Source organism: Notolepis coatsorum (assembly GCF_963971535.1).
Source record: "Notolepis coatsorum genome assembly, chromosome: 5".
Lineage (NCBI taxonomy): Eukaryota > Metazoa > Chordata > Actinopteri > Aulopiformes > Paralepididae > Notolepis > Notolepis coatsorum.
The window spans coordinates 129760442-129780644 of NC_140169.1; the positions used below are offsets into that span (position 1 = coordinate 129760442).

The 20203-nt window shown below is 41.4% G+C and overlaps 1 protein-coding gene across 1 annotated transcript; it reads left to right on the plus strand.

The window, feature by feature from the left end:
* Nucleotides 1-393: 393 nt before the first annotated feature.
* On the plus strand, nt 394-20176 carry adam17b (ADAM metallopeptidase domain 17b). Its single transcript, XM_084315149.1, has 18 exons — nt 394-755; nt 1351-1483; nt 2063-2196; nt 2308-2396; nt 5876-6056; nt 7358-7488; nt 8436-8522; nt 8609-8719; nt 9090-9234; nt 9702-9793; nt 9917-10069; nt 10683-10882; nt 12598-12701; nt 13054-13188; nt 13302-13432; nt 15293-15460; nt 17353-17409; nt 17519-20176. The coding sequence occupies exons 1-18, from the start codon at nt 668-670 to the stop codon at nt 17930-17932; spliced, it is 2553 nt and encodes an 850-aa protein (XP_084171275.1). The 5' UTR covers nt 394-667; the 3' UTR covers nt 17933-20176.
* The last annotated feature ends 27 nt before the right edge of the window (nt 20177-20203 follow it).

The following is a 20203-nucleotide window of genomic DNA, read 5'->3' on the forward strand; positions in this document are numbered from 1 at the left end:
TATCCAGTAGCATGGTTACACATGAAACAATAACCATACAGTGAACTAGTTTGCATTTATTCCAGCCTCGATTGAACATTGTTTATTCCTGCAGGCCTATATTCTCCACCACAGGGTTGCATGGGTCATTGAGTCAGTGGGTGTACATTAGATGGTCAGATTTGGAGGTCCAAGCATTAAAAATAGATATGCGCAGATGTCACTCACTCAGTTTACTTTGCTACTATTGCCCTTACGTAAGATGATAGAGTCGGAGGCACAATTTCCCCTCAACGATTCTAATATCGACGGCTACTTTATGATAGCCTTTAACATGTTGCTTTGATGGGATGGCTTGTCTTTTCTTTTCTTTTTTTAGAGATGCATTTTTTCTTTTTCTTGTACAGTAGCATTACTTCCGGGTGCGCGGACGCTTTCCCCAAGGCGACGCCAAGCAGCGAGACGCTTGTTGTCTAAACAAACAAAAGGGTTATACGAAGTAAACTTATGTAACGTTTTATTGATGTTGTTTTGTTACAGTTTCGGTGCAAATCTGGTTATTTGTCAATGTATATCAAGTCGGGAGAACATTCGCGTCGCTCGAGGCAAATTCAGAGCAATTCCATTCAGTTAGTCTGTGGGCTCGAGTGTAAATATCCCACACACACATCGGATAAATCACAACATTATGAAACAACAATTGTTACTAATAATTTATATTGTATTAACGGAGGGTGCAACTACACCGCCTGCGGATGTTGAAGACAGCGAATATAGTGAGTAAAAAACATTTCCCTCTTTACTTGACTGATCCAATGAATCCAGCACCAGTCTTGCTAGCTCCCACACAACTGTATGAAAGAACTCAGCATGGGAAAAGAAAACTGACTGGTTGCTGGAAACAGAATAGTTGGCATTATTTCAGTCGCATACTTGGCCGAGTTTAACTTTTCATAGATTAACTTTTATTATGTGAACATGATGGTGATGACGGGATAACTGTTTGATGCCCTCTTCTCCCCAGGTAACAGATAAGATAAGATATTCCTTTATTGATCCCCTTGGGGAAATGCAGGCATCATAGCAGCATGGGGAGGGGAGGTACAGGTAGTAGAAGACATGGTACATGCCACAGAATTATAGTACAGTGGAGAAGTAAAAATAGAATAAAAAGGCAGTGTAAACAATATAACAATATAATTAACTCTGGACATGTGCATATGGTCAACAAGGTGCGAGATGGGGGTATGTATGCCCTCTCAGTTATATTTGCCCTACAATAAATAGTTACAATATATAATCTAAATCTAATCTATAATAATAATACAAAAAAATAATACAAAAAAATAACCTACATTCTCTGTATTTCAGACACCCTTAGTTCTATGCTGGCAGATTTTGAGGTGCTGCCCCTCGCCAGTCTCCAGGCTCACTCAGTCCGGAGGAGGGATGCACAGACACAGACACACGTGGAGAGACTGCTCAGCTTCACCGCCTTGCAGAGGTAGGCTAGTTGACACACACACACACACACACACACACACACACACACACACACACACACACACACACACACACACACACACACAGGAGAGTGCAGTGGGCAGTTGGGTGTTTGGTTTGAATCGTGTCCAACTTATGTTGTTTCTGATAGCTCCATGGGGAATTCTGGGTGCCATTTGACCCTTGTTTGATGATTCTCCAGCTCTTTACTCTGTAATCCAGTGGTGCCAAAACCATTTGACAGGGAGGGCCATGGGCTGAAATGTAACATGGGCCATGGGGCCAGATTTAATGCAACTTCACATTCATACTATAATAAATGTGGAGTACATAACAGTGTCTCAGGTCTAATGGCACTGTGTTTGTACCCTGTAATAGCCAAGTTAGTTTAAAAAATACCTTCTCAAATCATCATTCACTACATCAAAATAGACAAAAACAGAATATCTAATAATTCTCTGGAACCCTTTGAAGGGCCAGCGATAATGTTGTGGAGGGCCGAATTTGACCCACGGGCCCGTTTGGGCAACCCTGCTCTAATCTAATGCATGAATGGTAACCTGGTGTTCTCTGTGATTAGGCATTTCAAGTTGTACCTGAGGACAAACACGGAGCTGTTTACAGATGACTTCAGAGCAGTGTTTGTGGACGAGGATGGCGAAGAAGAGAGCTATGAAGTCAACAGACAGAACTTCTTCACTGGACATGTTGTTGGTAGGCTGAGGCATTCATTACATTGGGAAATGTTTCACATCAAATAACTGCTAGTGCTGACGACTTAGAGAGCATTTGCACACTATTAACCCACCCACTGTTGTTCTTCAGGGGAGGAACATTCTCGTGTGCAGGCACACATCGACAACAATGACTTCTCTGCGCACATCCTCACTGATGAGGCAGAGTACATGGTCGAGGTACTGTATGGGGGTGTCTGTCTTCATACCAGAGACTGAAATACAGATATTTATATATATATAAGTATTCATTCAGATTTCTCTAATTCCCAAAATGGCTTCTGAAATATTTTGAGAATGTGAATTGAAAATGACTATTTCAGTTTTGATATAGTACCACACTTACCATTACCATACAGTCCAATATGATCAGTTGGATTTATCTTAATGTGATTTTCCATACCTAAGCAGATATTGTGATATAGGCTATCATTATGACATTTTCCAAACCTAAGCAGATATTTTTATATAGCCTAAGCTATCATTATGAGATTTTCCATACCTAAGCAGATATTGTGATATAGGCTATCATTATGAGAAAAAAAAAGTATTTTGACAGATTGTAAGACTTTACTTTAGTAGCCTACCTTCGTAATTAATGAGGAACTATATGTTAATGATTAAGTAGCCTACCTTGGTAACTAATGAGGAACTATATGTTAATAATGATTAAGTAGCCTACCTTGGTAACTAATGAGGAACTAGGCTATATGTTAATAATGATTAAGTAGCCTACCTTGGTAACTAATGAGGAACTATATGTTAATAATGATTAAGTAGCCTACCTTGGTAACTAATGAGGAACTAGGCTATATGTTAATAATGATTAAGTAGCCTACCTTGGTAACTAATGAGGAACTATATTTTAATAATGATTAAGTAGCCTACCTTTGTAACTAATGAGGAACTATATGTTAATAATGATTAAGTAGCCTACCTTGGTAACTAATGAGGAACTATATGTTAATAATGATTAAGTAGCCTACCTTGGTAACTAATGAGGAACTATATGTTAATAATGATTAAGTAGCCTACCTTGGTAACTAATGAGGAACTAGGCTATATGTTAATAATGATTAAGTAGCCTACCTTGGTAACTAATGAGGAACTATATTTTAATAATGATTAAGTAGCCTACCTTGGTAACCAATGAGGAACTAGGCTATATGTTAATAATGATTAAGTAGCCTACCTTGGTAACTAATGAGGAACTATATTTTAATAATGATTAAGTAGCCTACCTTGGTAACCAATGAGGAACTAGGCTATGTTAATAATGATTAAGTAGCCTACCTTGGTAACTAATGAGGAACTATATTTGAATAATGATTAAGTAGCCTACCTTGGTAACCAATGAGGAACTACATGTTAACCAAACGTAGGAACATATATTATTTAACTGATTATCTATTTTAAAATATCTATTTTCAATTGGGTAAACAGCTAATAATGGGCATTTGAGAGTCTAATGGACAGTTCTTTACTTTCAATGTGTCATTTGGAAGCCAAGTAGAAGCCATCCTGGGAGGATTTCCCAGCCCTGAGACATCATCAGGTCTGAGATGTCAGTAACTGATAGTTATCCAACAGTTTGTTGGATTGAGAGGTTTAAATGGCCAACGTCTCAACAGCGAGGCTGTCTTCAGCAGGGTGTGGGAGGAAGACAGGCTCAGCGAGGCTGTCTTCAGCAGGGTGTGGGAGGAAGACAGGCTCAGCGAGGCTGTCTTCAGCAGGGTGTGGGAGGAGGACAGGCTCAGCGAGGCTGTCTTCAGCAGGGTGTGGGAGGAGGACAGGCTCAGCGAGGCTGTCTTCAGCAGGGTGTGGGAGGAAGACAGGCTCAGCGAGGCTGTCTTCAGCAGGGTGTGGGAGGAGGACAGGCTCAGCGAGGCTGTCTTCAGCAGGGTGTGGGAGGAAGACAGGCTCAGCAAGGCTGTCTTCAGCAGGGTGTGGGAGGAGGACAGGCTCAGCGAGGCTGTCTTCAGCAGGGTGTGGGAGGAAGACAGGCTCAGCGAGGCTGTCTTCAGCAGGGTGTGGGAGGAGGACAGGCTCAGCGAGGCTGTCTTCAGCAGGGTGTGGGAGGAAGACAGGCTCAGCGAGGCTGTCTTCAGCAGGGTGTGGGAGGAAGACAGGCTCTCCATTGAAATGTTGGGTAAGACGTCTGTGGTAGTGAAACTGTTAACCTTTTGTAGTGTGGCAGTGAAAGGGTTAACCCTTTATAGTGTGGTAGTGAAAGGTTAACCTTTTGTAGTGTGGCAGTGAAAGGGTTAACCCTTTATAGTGTGGTAGTGAAAGGTTAACCTTTTGTAGTGTGGCAGTGAAAGGGGTTTAACCCTTTATAGTGTGGTAGTGAAAGGGGTGAACACAACACTAACTTACCATCTTTAGATAATAAAGTACTCAACCTGTATTGTCTTTAACTATGAATGAACACAATACTCTAACTTACTATCTTTAGATAATAAAGTTTGAAAACGTTGTTCCTCTGAAAACGACTTACATGGTTCTTCGTCTGAGGTACTAATTTATTCCTTAATTTGAATCAATGGATTGTTAACATTTAGTTCCTTGTGTGTTTCTAGGTACTTGATCATTTGTGTTGTCAGAATCTGAATCAGAATCAGAAAGGTCTTTATTGCCAAGTAGTTTTCACATACAAGGAATTTGCTTTGGTAGTTTTCGGTGCGATATTAACGACAGATAATAAAATATGAAGGTGGAGTAAAATTAAATTAAATATGAACTAAGTTAAGATAGAAGCACAATAGAATAGAATATAATTATGAAATAAAAAACAAAGAGGTTGAATAAAATAATAATAATAATAATAATAATAATAATAATAATAATAATAATAATAATAATAATAATAATAATAATAATAATAATAATAATAATAATAATAATAATGAAATATGGGATATAAACTAAATTAAATATAAGCACAATAGAATATAGTACAATTACAAGTAAAACAATTAAAATAATAAGAATCGGCCAGGGCTGTACAACTGTGCAAGGTGTGGTCAAGTATATACACTGATTAGAATAAAAATAGCAATACAGTTATTGTACCTCCTAAAATAAAGTGTTACCTGCAAATCCCCCCCCCGGCCCACACACCTATCGCCCAGCCCTAGACTGATGTGAGGGCACTTATACTGTATCTAATAGTATTATATGATATCATATCTCAGACTGATGTGAGGGCACCTATACTGTATCTAATAGTATTATATCATATCATATCTCAGACTGATGTGAGGGCACCTATACTGTATCTAATAGTATTATATCATATCTCAGACTGATGTGAGGGCACCTATACTGTATCTAATAGTATTATATCATATCATATCTCAGACTGATGTGAGGGCACCTATACTGTATCTAATAGTATTATATCATATCATATCTCAGACTGATGTGAGGGCACCTATACTGTATCTAATAGTATTATATCATATCTCAGACTGATGTGAGGGCACCTATACTGTATCTAATAGTATTATATCATATCATATCTCAGACTGATGTGAGGCCACCTATACTGTATCTAATAGTATTATATCATATCTCAGACTGATGTGAGGGCACCTATACTGTATCTAATAGTATTATAATATATTATGATGTCACCTCTCACCTCTCCCTCCTCTCAGCCCCTCTGGAGGTTCACTGAGACGCCGCCTGATGGCCGCCTGCTGGTGTACCGGTCGGAGGACATCAGGAACCTCAGCCGACTGGCCTCGCCCAAAGTGTGTGGCTACGTGAATGCAGGCTCCAACGACCTGCTGCCCGAGAGCATGAGGTCGGCCGTCCTGGCGCCGGCGGAGGAAGAGGGTCAGTCTGGGATAACTCAACTCTTGGTGCAGAGCGCCGGGCGGAGTGTGCACGACCACGGGGATATGTGAATCTAGTGACGTAGCGAACAGGAGCATTCAGAGCAGTGAGATTCTGTATCGTAGCTCTGCTGTGTCACACACAGATCTACTCGTTTTTGGCGTGAATGGCTGGTTTTTCCAGTCTTTCTGTGATATTTAGTGTAGTCACAGGAGTTCCGGCTCCGCTCTCTCCATAATTATACAATCCCAGTAAGACACTGATTTGCGGTCAGCCATTATGGTGTAATCAGAGTACACAACTCCTGAGCCTTACATATGCTGTGTTGTGTACGGTAATATATAATAGAACTCCTTGACGGTAACATGCTTATGCAATGAAGGGGATCCTTTTTACCCAGAAGTCAGGAGGTGCTATGTGCCTCTGCTTTCCTGTGTCTGATCTTTGGGCCTTAACAGCCTCTCTCAGGCCACATGGTTATGGCTTGTTTCATTAATCATCATCTCTGTTTTCATTGTGTTGATTCATTATTAACGGGAGGCTTATTATTAGACAGCCGTAATGGAGGGCTGATGACGATTGCATAACTACATGGTTGGAGCCAGGAGAAGGAATTGCATGTTAGCCAATAAACAAACAAACAAACAAACAAACAAAACAAAAAAGGAAATGGGCCATAATTTCAGTTGTTTACCAAAATAAATTTATATGCTAGGGCAGTGGTTCTAAAACTACGGGTTGCGACCCAAAGTGGGGTCGTGGGTAGGTGACAGCGCATTGGCAAGTAAAAAAGAAAAAAAAATCAATATTTTTTTTTATGTTCTGGCAACATATTTTGGCTAAATATGCCTTGTTTTATAAATGTGTATTGATAACATAGTGCTGTAATAAAATGTTCTAATAAATATGCATGATCAAATTCAACAACGTGCTTTTAATTTGATATTCCTTAATTCCACGTTGAAATTACGCGATACATTAAGTGTGGGGTCACCAAAAAAATGGGGTTGTGGTATAAAAAAGTTGAGAGAACCCCTGTGCTAAGGTGAGTACACATGTAAGGACCATAGATCAGATGCAAAAGGAACAGAGAGTGGGGATGTCATTGGAGTTATCAAGAGAGCAACACCATCACAGATTGTTGAGTTTGGCTCACAACACCTCAAGAAGACTCAACAGCACATTCCAGCCTGGAACCACTTCTGGCCTCCTTCCAGGGTGCATTATCAACTAGTTCATTACTGGTTACAGTGGAGCAGTGCAGTTCTTTCCTGTGGTGAGTGATTTTGTTTTCCACACAGCGCTCCTGGTCAGAGAGAAACGACAGGTCCACGACCACCGCAAAAACACCTGCCCCCTGCTCCTCGTAGCAGATCACCGCTTCTTCGAACACATGGGACGAGAGGAAGAGAGCACCACCCTAAACTACCTGGTGAGATCTGGTAGAGACGGGGGGAGGGGGGAGGGGGGAGGGGGGGGGGGCAGCAAAAGTAGTTTGGTGGAAGGTTCCTGGTTAGATTCCGGCTCATCCTGGCAGCACTTTGAAGTGTCCTTGAGGCAAGACACTTGCCCCTAACTGCTCCCGATGAGTAGGTTGGCACATCGCATGGTTGCTTCGGTGGGTGTGTGAATGAATGGGTGAATGTGAGGCATAAGTTGTAAAGCTCTTTGGATAAAAGCGCCATATAAATGCAGACCATTTACCATTTATGAGAGGAGGAGAGGAGGAGAGCAGCACTAGACTACCTGAGAGACCGAGGAGGAGAGTGGGAATTGTGCTTTATTTACCATGCTGCTTGTCACTATATTTAGAATGCACTAGTATATTTTCAGAAAATCCCTATGGGCCAATTTGGGCTTTCAAAAGCACAATCAGATGGGTAAGATTGTATTTTTATTCCCGATTGTTGGCAGATTGTAGAATTGAACGTTTTGGTGACCTTTTTACTGAAAGTGTGTTGCTTAATGCAAGAGCCAAGTGAACGACAACACAACATTAACATTGGAGTTTTATTTGAAAACACAAATCATTCCCAGTTTATTTCTCCTTTTAATTTACATGGTTGCATCCTTTATAATTGACACAGGGAGTGTTGTAACCCCCCCTACACTCATGATACCATTATTTGAAGATAGGCACATCTGGAAAAAAGTCTTAACTCTTAATCTGTTTTGTGTCTGCCTTTGTACTAATTGTGACCGATACAATTTATCTGTGACGGATATATCATGATTATCTATCTGTCACAAAAACAGCCTAAAAAGAAAACACAAATGCATCCCTAGAGAGAAGGCATAAGGTGATCGTGTGACAAGAGTCACAAGACTTTCATTACCATGTCTTCCTCTCTCGCTCTTTCTATCTATCCATCTTTGCAGATTGAGCTGATTGATCGCGTGGACGACATTTACAGGAACACGTCCTGGGATGACGAATTCAAAGGCTACGGTGTTCAGATCCAGCAGGTGATAGTGGTGATTAATCGTCGTCATTTAACACGCGGGACGTTATCGAACATGATAGAGGTTTCCCCCTCATCCGTCCCATTCAGATCATCATCGAGAAGAGCGCCACCCCTGTGCCGAGGGGGGGGTCCCACTTCAACATGAAAGGCAGCCCAGTGGAGGGGAAAGACGTGTGGGACGTTAAGAAGCTCTTGGAGGCGAGGCCACGCACTCACTGATATGAAGCAGGATGAGGAACTCTTTATTTACAATATCTACACATAATGTAGAGATGACTCCTCAAAGGCTTTAGACAAACCTATGTATGTAGGCTAAAATAGACTATGTTTTCATCAATCCAGATTCCATGGTATTTATAATGGGGGACCTGTTCAATTTGAGTTCCTTTCATAGTACATAATGTCATTGGCATTACTGTGATCAGATCTAGAGGAAAAAACGACTTATATATATAAAAAAAAAATAGAAGAATTTAAACCTTCCTGAAGATTAGTATTATATCATATCAATGATGCATCATAGCTCAAATAAAATAGTTATTGTAATTTTTATTTTTTGTCATTACAGCAATTTAGTGTGGACATAGCAGACAAAGCAAAGCAGGTATGCCTGGCTCATCTATTCACCTACCAGGACTTTGATGAGGGGACCCTGGGGTTGGCTTACGTGGCCCCCTCCAAGCACGGCATCCCTGGAGGCCTGTGCTCCGAGAGTAAGAGCCCTCTGATCCGCAGCCTGGCCCCTTTGAAACCACAGAGGGTTTTGCTGCTTCCAACCAGGGATGCACCGATACCAGACTAGTCTTGGGTTGATACCAGACTAAAACAGGGTTTCTGTACGGAAGAATCTCCCTAATGCTCTAATCCACAACCAAGAGCCGTGTTTAACATTTACGAAATCAAAGCAAAGTATCTTGATGTTCTGCGTTTTTGAGCATGGTGGAAAGATGTATTATATTTGAATATTCTTTTTGTCCAGTGATCCCAAACTAATGATATTAAGTCTAAATGGTTCAGTAAAAGATTGGTACTCTGTCTGTATTGACTGCTATTTAAACTTCAGGAGAATCTGTATCAAAAGTGGTATTGATGCATCGGTGTGTGTGTCTCTGTCTCTGTGTGTAATAGTTCATTTTATTGAGCATGCACAGTTAAAACTATAATGTCCTATTTTCTCCAGAGTGCCCTCCGTCTTCAAATGAACACAGACACATCTACCTCAACACTGGGCTAACCAGCACAATGAATTATGGGAAAACCATCCTGACCAAGGTTGATTCGTTTTTTCTTCTACTGAGTTTTAATGTTCAATTCTACCCAAAGACAGGCAGGCTATACAAGCACCCTATATCCTCTGTGTATTTCATGCTGCTTGTGTGTGTTTTCTGTCCACAGGAGGCAGATCTTGTGACGACCCACGAGCTCGGTCATAACTTTGGGGCAGAGCATGATCCCGATAACATCCCCTACTGCGCCCCCAGGGAGGACCAGGGGGGTAAATATGTTATGTACCCCATAGCTGTGAGTGGGGACCATGTCAACAACAAGGTACGACCAGGCTTTTCACCAAGAGCTCTTTTAAAGGTGCACTATGCAGTTTCAGAGCAGGGGGGTTTGTTTGCAGAGCCTTAAAAATAAATGTACTGTAATTATTAGAATTGTTCTGTCTTATGCTATCATAAATTAAAACAAAATAATTTCTAGGTACTGTGAACCAAACATAAGCCCAGAACCAAACATAAGATTCCAGCGTTTCAATTGGGCACATTTTGGCCATTTCGCTAAATAAGCTACTACTGACTTAATCATCAATTCATTTGGAAAGCACTTCCACTTATTCCAAACCTTGTTATTGGGATATCTGGTTTCTGGAAACAAGTATTTTCCACCAGGTTAGCTATGGATTTGCATTGAAATGAAAGATTTGTGTAGATTTTACTGGATTTCGACTCTACTTTTAAGACTGAGTAAAACTCACCATGGAGTATACATACAATTAAAAGCTACAGGAAGAATTGCTAATGAAATTGTGACAGTTTAGAGGGTGTAGTCAGATGCAACTTTTGAAATATTGAGTATTGAAACATTCTGGGGAACAATTTCTTTCCCTAAATGGACACATCACCTTGGAACTAAACCCTTCACATGCTCGTCCCTCCAGCTGTTCTCCAACTGCAGTAAGATTTCCATAGTGAAGCGGCTGAGGAGCAAGGCAGCGACGTGCTTCAAGGAGAGGAACAGTAACGTGTGTGGGAACTCTCGCGTGGAGCAGGGGGAACAGTGTGACCCAGGCCTGCTGCACATCAACAGTGACCGCTGCTGCACCTCCGACTGCAAACTCAGACCCACGGCGCAGTGCAGGTGAACCCCCGTCCTCGCAACACAGGCTAGAATCAGACTAGGATCAGACAGAAGGAGAATCAGACTAGGATCAGACAGAAGGAGAATCAGACTAGAATCAGGCTAGGATCAGACGGGAGAATCAGACTAGGATCAGATTAGAATCAGGCTAGGATCAAACTAGGATCAGACAGGAGGAGAATCAGGCTAGAAAAGGAACCTTTGCTAGCCCCCACCCTTTCTCCACTTGAATACATTTTTGGTGGGGCATCTTTGAACATTTTAACGATGCCCCACCAAAAATGTATTCAAGTGGAGAAAGGGTGGGGGCTAGCAAAGGTTCCTTTTCTAGCCCCCACCCTTTCTCCACTTGAATACATTTTTGGTGGGGCATCTTTGAACATTTTAACGATGCTATAGATAACATTCACTAGATGATGCACTAGAGGACCAGCATATCATTAATCCAATCTGATGCATTCCATGTGGGTAAATGGGAAGTAGGGAGGGAATACATGCACACAATCTGCTATCTGCTAACATATGTCGTCAATGTGCTCTTAATTTTACTCATATTTTGCATGATGTGTTTTTAACCTGTTCTTAATTAACTGTTGCATGCTATATATATTATTCTTTCTTTTTTAGCGGCTTTTTAACACCAGGCCCATGGACACCAGTTGAAAATTAGCTTTGGCTAACACTGTCACACATTCAAGTTTCAAGTTTCTTTAATAGTTGTCATACAGAAGTACAGAATACTTTCATACAAAATGCTTCTTACTGTTACGCTCCAGAGACTGTGCTAGACAAGATAGTATCAAATAACATAGTATAGCATGTAATTTAGAAGTAGAAAATGAGGTCACAGTGTTCAGTATAGACATATGTACAATGTTCGATGCAGAATAGACGTAACTGAGTTACCATATAATATACAATACTATGCAGTGTACTAATGTACAGTACTATATAGTGCAAAGCAGAAATGGGATGAGGTACAATTTAGGTACAATTTACAGTAAGGTGTACGAGTTGTAGTGCAATCCTTCATCAATAAATATAAAGTGTGGGGAGTGGGTGCTACAGTGTGTTTGTTTAAAGTGGGTGTGTGCTATAAAGTGTGTGGAGTGGGTGCTACAGTGTGTTTGTTTAAAGTGAGTGTGTGCGTGTGGATGTGTGTGCTATGTGCGTTTGGTGGTTGTTGTTGTGTAGTGTTCATTGTTCGTTTAGCAGCCTGATGGCCTGGGGATAGAAGCTTCTTCTTAGTCTTTCTGTGCTCGCCTTGAGACTCCGGTATCGCTTGCCTGACCGCAGCAGTTCAAAGAGGCAGTTGTTCGGGTGACTGGAGTCTTTAATGTTCATTAATGTGTGTTGTCCCTGTTCAAATAAAGTCTAAACTAAACTTTGCGGAAAAGCAATACTTTTATTCTGCACCTTTCTCAAAGCTGGATGTATTATTATCTTTTGATTATTACTCTATATAAAGATTTTATCTATAGCACCTTTAACAGGATGTCAGCCTCGAGCACACATGTGGTCCAAGATTTTGGTCAGAACCAATGGGTATGATTCCAGATGACAGAACGATGGCGTGTAGGTTGAAAATAACTGGAATGATCCTTTTTAAGCAGAAGACATCAATGCTCAGAATGGTATTGTTTGATTACAGCACATAGATTCTCACACTTTCTTCTCCGTTTTGAGTTTATTTTCTTCTGCCGGTGTGCTTCTAGCGACAGGAACAGCGCATGTTGTAAGAACTGTCTGTACGAGGCTGTGGACGAGGTGTGCCAGGAGCCCATTAATGCCACCTGCAAGGGGAAGTCCTACTGCACAGGTGAGCTTCAATGTCAAATACTATCCATTGATTCATTGCTACATCATACTAAACCAATCGCTCGCTTCAGTCATCACTGATAAATAAAATAATCAAATTGTAGAGCAACAGGAGGGATTGGAGCCAGAACCAGCTGTAACTGCATTTAGGGCTGAAATGAGAATATTGTATCAAAGTTCTTTATGAGAACGATTAGCTAATTACTCAACAAAAATGTATTCACACGGACATTAAAGAAGGGAATACGTACTGTCCTGTAGTTAATCAAAGACTTTAAGCCCCTCTGACTTCAAGTCCTTATAAAATGCTTACATGTTACAACTGTATATTTTGTTGTGTTTTCTCACAACAGGAAATAGCAGCGAGTGTCCACCCCCAGAGAACGCCAACGACACGACGGTGTGTTTGGACAATGGGAAGTGTCTGAGCGGAGTGTGCATCCCCTTCTGTGAGGCTGACCTGAAGCTGCAGTCCTGCGCTTGCAACGGTACTCAGCTCCTCCTCCTCCTCTTATTACAACATCTTGGTTTTAATGGGTGATGCTGTGTGATCGCAAACTGCAAACATCCCTTATACTCTGTTAATTTTTTTGCTCACTAGAAACAAACTCGTCCTGCAAGGTATGCTGTCGGACCACAGACGCTGTGTGCGCCCCGTACCAAGACAGCCTGGGAGAGTTCATATACCTCCGCAAGGGCAAACCCTGCACCGTGGGCTTCTGCGACGGAGCTGTGAGTGAAAATTACGGGTCTTTCCCCCCAGAACTACTAGGAACGTCTAAGTGTGTCTGACTCTTACCATCTAAACTGCACGGACTATAGCCCCTTTCGTGACTGTGATGCAAGCCTTGCTTGAATACGCAGTCACTGATTCTACGCTACTAGCCATGTTAATGTGCACCATCAAGCACTGGTTAAAAACGAGCGGTTGGTCCAAAATATATCAGATATAAATTTCAAAGGTACTCACCGTTGCATTAGGGTTTCACACACAAAAGCGGGGGGGTTTGAAAGCTCGGCGTTGCTAATAAACATTTTAATTTTTTTTTATAAACGAGTAAAAAAATCACTTCTTCCGCATTGTGACGCAGGAGCGCTGTGCTTTGTCACATGCCAGCAATCACAGCGCTCCTGCGTCACAATGCGGAAGAAGACATTTTAGCCAAGGCTAGCTCAGTGATTTTTTCACTCATTTATAAAAATGATTTAAAATGTTTATTAGCAACGCCAAGCTTTCAAACCCCCCCCGCTTTTGTGTGTGAAACCCTAATGCAACGGTGAGTACCTTTGAAATTTATATCTGATATATTTTGGACCAACCGCTCGTTTTTAACCAGTGCTTGATGGTGGACATTAACATGGCTAGTAGCGTAGAATCAGTGACTGCGTATTCAAGCAAGGCTTGCATCACAGTCACGAAAGGGGCTACACGGACTACAAAGCATAACATATGACGTATATTGTGCCGGTTAGGGTACCTTGTGTATACTGCACCTGTGTATACTGTTTACTTTACTTACTCATAGTATATATTCTCTATTGCCCATATTTATTGTAACATATGTTAGATTTCAGGGTAATTAGCCCATCATTGATGGTTCCTCCATCTCCTCTTCCGTGATGTATCAGCGTTTAGTTAGTTCACGGAGGCAATCGTTCGTGGAATTCTGTCCTCCCACGCACTGACTGGCTAAAACACTGTCTCTATTCCCTGTATGCATCCAAAATGAGTCTGACATACATTGAAAGTTCAGGTAAAAAAAAAGAAAAAAGAAGAAGGTTTATTTACATAAACAAAGGTTCTCGTACAGAATGAACAAATTGAAAGTCTTTAAAAGGTTAAGAAACTAAATTAAAAAGTTCTATCTCTCCTTGGTTGTTGCGGCCTAGCTCGCTAGCTCTCTCTCTCCTCGTGGTCTACCCTCCCCCAGCCTCCGTGGAGGCTGGCTCTGCTCGTCTTCTCTCAGTGTCTTGTATCGCTGTTCCAAAAACACAAACTGGTCTAATAAGCAATCTACCACTGTCTTTCTGTAATTTGCTATCTACCCGCCTCATCACCTAGGCAACGGCTGTCTCTCTCCTTGCGCTCTCTCTCTCTTGGTCTACATTGAGGAATGCCGACCCTTACCAGCTCCGCCTAGCTTTCCTGGGTTGCCTAGGCGACCCGTATCACTATCTATTGTTGTGACTTCGCTATCTCTCACAGGCCCAGGCCCTGAGCTTATACAGAAACTGGAGTGAAATGTCTGTCTAATACAGATTAGTGAAATGTCTGTCTAATACAGATTTTGTCTAAAAGACTAAACGCCACTTTGCCAGAATTAAAAGGTGTTTACCTACATACTTTCTGTTATAACCATATGAAAACATGTCATATCTTTCAGTATAACTGATGGGGCATACAGACAGAGGGTTAGGCATAACCCTATTATAATTGTATTGCCTGTATTTATGTCTTTCTACTATTACCATGTCCATACCTGTACCCCCCCCCCCCCCCCCCCCCATGCTGTGACGCCTGAATTTCCCCAAGGGGATCTTATCTTATTATTGTGTTTCCTTACTGATGCACAAGTTTGTTTTGTTTTTCAGGGCAAGTGTATGAAGCAAGTCCAGGATGTCATTGAACGTCTGTGGGATTTCATAGACAAGCTGGACATCAACACCTTTGGGAAGTTCCTGGCCGACAACATTGTGGGTTCCGTGGTGGTGTTCTCCCTGGTGTTCTGGATCCCCCTCAGCATTCTGGTCCATTGTGTGGTAGGTGTTGTTGGCGAGGCGGGTGTGCGTTTCAGATGTGCTGGAGTCACGATCACGGTCTTTCAGTACTGTACAACGCAATGGGCCGTGCTCAGTTATGTCCTGAATGGCCGGTCAATTTCCACATTAAGGTGAAGAAGCTGATTAACTCTCAGTAACTCGTGCTAAATGAAAGTGTGCAAAACTGTTTGTAGCTTTTGGGGATATGTGTGTGAGATTATGTGCAAAATGTGAAGTGCCCTTTTTAAGAACATTACATTTGAATAATAAAATGAGCTCACATTATGTCAGATGTATTATGTTATGTGTAGAAAGTAGGCCCCATTTCAAACACAACTTGTTCGGTTGCTCTGAATGACCATGACCAGTCATCATTGACCCCTTGAATCCAGTGCTGGAGTGGGACGCTCGGATGACTGCTTGTTGCATCTGCAGTAACAGAAATATCCAACGTTTTTTTTGTATTTAATTTTTTTAAACATAACATAAATTAGACACACAAGCATTAACAGTAAACATCCAATGAAATCACCATTTAAATAAATGTAGTATACGAGATATATACCTAATACTTGCTATCTAATACCCTACATACATATGCTCTCGCTCGCTCACCCCCCCCCCGGACCCCCACTTGGATAATCCATCCATTATCATTTGTTCCTAACCAGGCACTACAATTCATATGCTAGCTTTTATTCTCTCCACCACTTCTAACCAGATTGCAATTTTGGTTTCACTGACACCTAAAATTCTTGCTGTAGATATTTCTAGATAAATCACATTGAGATATGTAAGAACCCATACCTTCCGACACATTTTTTCCGGTTGAAACAATCGTGATGCTATCAGCTTTTTAGCCGCTGTGAGACCAGATACAACTAGTCTCTTTAGCTGTATAGGGGCTGCAAACTGAAAAACATCATTCAACAGCAATACAGAGGAGTGTACAGGTATGTTCAGAAATAAGAAATTTGATAATGGCTGGGACACTTCTTTCCAGAATATCTTAACTGGTGGGCAATCCCAATACATGTGCATAAATGTACCCTCATCCCCATCTGGAGTCTTGTTTAAGTCCCATTCTGTTCAATCTTATAGGAGTCAGGTATGTCCTATGAATATAATTAAGATTAATTTGTTGATGGTCTGGGTTACGTGACGCAATTCGAACGTTTGCCCAGACTTCTTGCCAATCAACATTTATTTCCAAGTCTGGTATATCCCTCCTCCAGACTAAGTCTAGGGGGAGGATTCCATATGAGGACGTTAGTAAGTGATGATAAAAATCAGATACGAAACCTCTTGATGTTTCTCTTTCATAGAAGAATTTGTGATATCTGTGGTGCTCAATTGGTATCCTTAATGGGACTCCATGAGCCTTCAAACAAACCAATAACTGTGCGTAAAAATAATATGTGGAACTGGTGAGATTAAATTTTTTATGTATGTCTTTATAGCTACAAAAACACTGTTTGTTGAAAACATCTCCTAATGTGTGTATGCCCTGCTTTTCCCATTTAGGGTATCTTATAGGTCGTTTTCCAATCAGGAGTGCATTGTTATTGAATAAGGGAGTATGACTATGCCATTTATGTTGGTTAGAATATTTTTTTTGTGTTTCACGCCATATCCGGATCACATGAGTAATAAGGGGGCCAAATTTCAATTCGCATAGCTTAATTGATAATATGGTGTATACTATGTCCTGCAGTCTGTGGTGCTACTATATTTTCTTCTAAGTTTCTCCAGGATATAGATGCTTGGGAATCAAACCAGGTTGTCAGTGGTCTTAAAGAGTACGCTTTAAAATAGTGGTAAAAATCTGGAAATGCCATACCTCCGAAGAAATATCCAAAGTTTATCATTCTTTCCTCTCTTTCTTTCTGTAGGATAAGAAACTGGACAGGCAGTATGAACAGACCACCAAATCTCAGTTCTTCCCTAGTGTAAGTATTGTCTGGTTATTTTGTATATATCTTAGATTATTGGTTTATGTTTGAGTTTAGTGCTCAGTACAACCCGTCTGATGGCCTGCTGCGACTCTTGTGTCTCCAGAATGCAGAGCTACTGAGCAGCCTCGAGTCCGCATCGGTCCGCATCTTCAAACCCCCCGCGTTCTCATCAGCCATGCGCTTCCAGGCCTCCGGTCCCCTACAGACCAGCACACCCCCGGCCCTCTTCCCCCCCCCCGCCCTGGCGCCCGGTCCGCCCCTCGCCCAATCCCTCGTCTCCGTCCCTCTGCCCCCGTCAGACAGTCCGCACATGGCCACCATCCAGGAGGATCCCAGCTTGGACTCCCACCTGGACGAGGAGGCGCTGGAGGAGGACTTCCACAGAGCCGCCGCGGGCTCCGCGTCCCGCTCCTTCGACGACCTGACGGAGCACTCGCTGGCCGGACGTGTCGACAAGGTCCCGGCCTTCAGGCTGAAGAGGCAGCACCGCATCAACAGCAAGGAGACCGAGTGCTGAGAGGGAGTCTGGCGGACGGAGAGACTGGAGGAGTAGGTGCAGCCTCCTGAGGCTCCCTCAGCGTGAACCAGAACAAGCTGGGCTTGTGTGATAATGTGTAGGTTGACAACGGCAGCTTTAGTTGAAGACCAGAATGTTCCTGCAGGCAGAAAACAAGCCATGCTTTACTATAATCAGGGTCCTCGTTTTTTTAATGTGTGTAGTTGACAATCACTAAAGTGTCTATGGAGTGCCTGACTATATTCTCGTGGTAATTGAGTACTAGGTTTATAAACGTTTATCGTTGCAGATAAACCGCCAGCACAGCGTCTCCTACATCAGCCTGATGTAAAGCTGGATATACTTGTTGTAACACCATTTGACCTCAACATGTAAACTTAAGTGTGTGTGGGGTTCTTAGATCTTATTATCTTACAAGGAAGGACCTTGAAAATGCCAAGAATGTTTGAGGATCTGGTCTATTTACATGGTTGGTGTCTAAAAATCTTTAATATTTGCAGCACCAGCACTATGTTTACCGTTGGATGTCGCCAAGCCATGCGTTTATTACATTTGTCCAGTGGGGACTGTTGGGAAATACTGAAATATAAGTTACATCCAGCAGTTACATCTTTGTGGAGGAAAGTTGGGTAATTTAATATGAATATGCTACTCCTGGCATTGAGAGTAGCTTAGAAATACAAATGGTTACACAAACCGTTGCAGTAGAAATAGGGTTTTAGGCCACCGTGAAAACAAGCCATCTGCTGCACGTTTCTCTGGAGTTGGAAGAACTTGAAACACCAGATGATGAACGATTTCTCAGTGTTCTATTTTGTTCTTCCCTAATGAATGCATTTGAATGTGCTCCGGCAGATGGTTCCCATCACGTTTAAGGTCCGACTCAACAGTGTTTACCATCAAGATGTTCTAAATATGACTAAGGCGGAATTTAAGACTGCAAAACCCACCATTACACAGGAAAAGCAGCACTAATTCCCACTAATATTTGGCATGAACCAACCATCACATTTGGCTTTCTATCATAGTTGGGATATGAGATTAGTGACCGTATCCAATTACATATGGTCATATACATATGGACCATTAGATACGGTCAATTGCAGCTGTTGGAATTTGGAAAATGGTACATTGTGTTTACATGCACAAACTCAAGACAGATAAAATGCAGTCAGTGGTGAAAAGGAGGGTAGTTGCACAGTTACTCGTTAGATTCTAGGACTACCGTTAACACTTGTCTTGTTACAGACACTTGTGTTTTTCAGTGATTTTTTTACACTTTTGTACTGCCAAGAAGGTTCCTTAACCGTGTCAGTACCTTTTGAGGCTAAAATAAATACAGTCAGTATTACAGCCATTACATTCATATTGTAAGTACTCAAACTTTCTTTAGTAACAGACTCAATTGCCATGTATGTATAACAGGCATTGTTTGTATTCATATGCTAAATGACATGGCAATACAAAACAATTCTATTTTAAACTCTTCTGGCACAAAGTCCATTTATGACCACTATCAGTAGTGCCTTATGTCCAGTATGTTTTGTACTTAAATTAACTACATTACATATTTTGCTCTTATTTGATATGTATTGTGATGTTTTCTATTGTTAGTATAATTACCTATACATTGTGTGATGTTACATCTATTATTTGCCATATCTATTAATCTTTTGCCATTTATTTTTGTCATACAAGCCCCTTGTCATTTTATGATGTATGCAATGCATCTACATGTGTTATACCTTGTATGATGCACACAATGCATTTGCATTTATTTCCCTATTGGAATTTATATTGTTAAATAATTTTCCATGAATTGCAGTGCATAGCATTTATGTTTATTTTCTATACCCATTTTAGATCATTTGTTAACCAGCCCAGTACTTACTAAGAGCAGTCTATTCTCAAGTGCATTCAGGCTCTATTGTATATCTCAAGTATATACAACTTTATGAATAGATTTTCCATTGAATTCCTTCCAGCTATGTGCTGGTCTAAAATAACTCCAGTATTTATAACTGTGGTTATTTTCGTTCCCCCCCATCATTTCCTCATCTTTGATCTGGTTGGCCGGGCTCTTTCCTCCCTTCACTTGTGTCACAGAGACGGGTTTAGGTTGTCTTTTTGGAAATGGCCGAGCGAAAGCCAGAGATCAGTCAGAAGTGCACTACGGAATCATTTTGTGTCTCACACTGTGTCTTATGTGTATCAAATAAAGGAATTTGCACCTTTTGAAATCGACACGTTTCTGTAGAAGGCTCATTTGAA

Excerpts from the sequence above, each read along its gene's own strand:
- adam17b (XM_084315149.1), top strand. The coding sequence starts at position 668 with ATGAAACAACAATTGTTACTAATAATTTATATTGTATTAACGGAGGGT. Across the intron at positions 756-1,350 it reads TGTTGAAGACAGCGAATATA|ACACCCTTAGTTCTATGCTG; the intron begins GTGAGTAAAAAA and ends TCTGTATTTCAG. Across the intron at positions 10,883-12,597 it reads AGACCCACGGCGCAGTGCAG|CGACAGGAACAGCGCATGTT; the intron begins GTGAACCCCCGT and ends GTGTGCTTCTAG.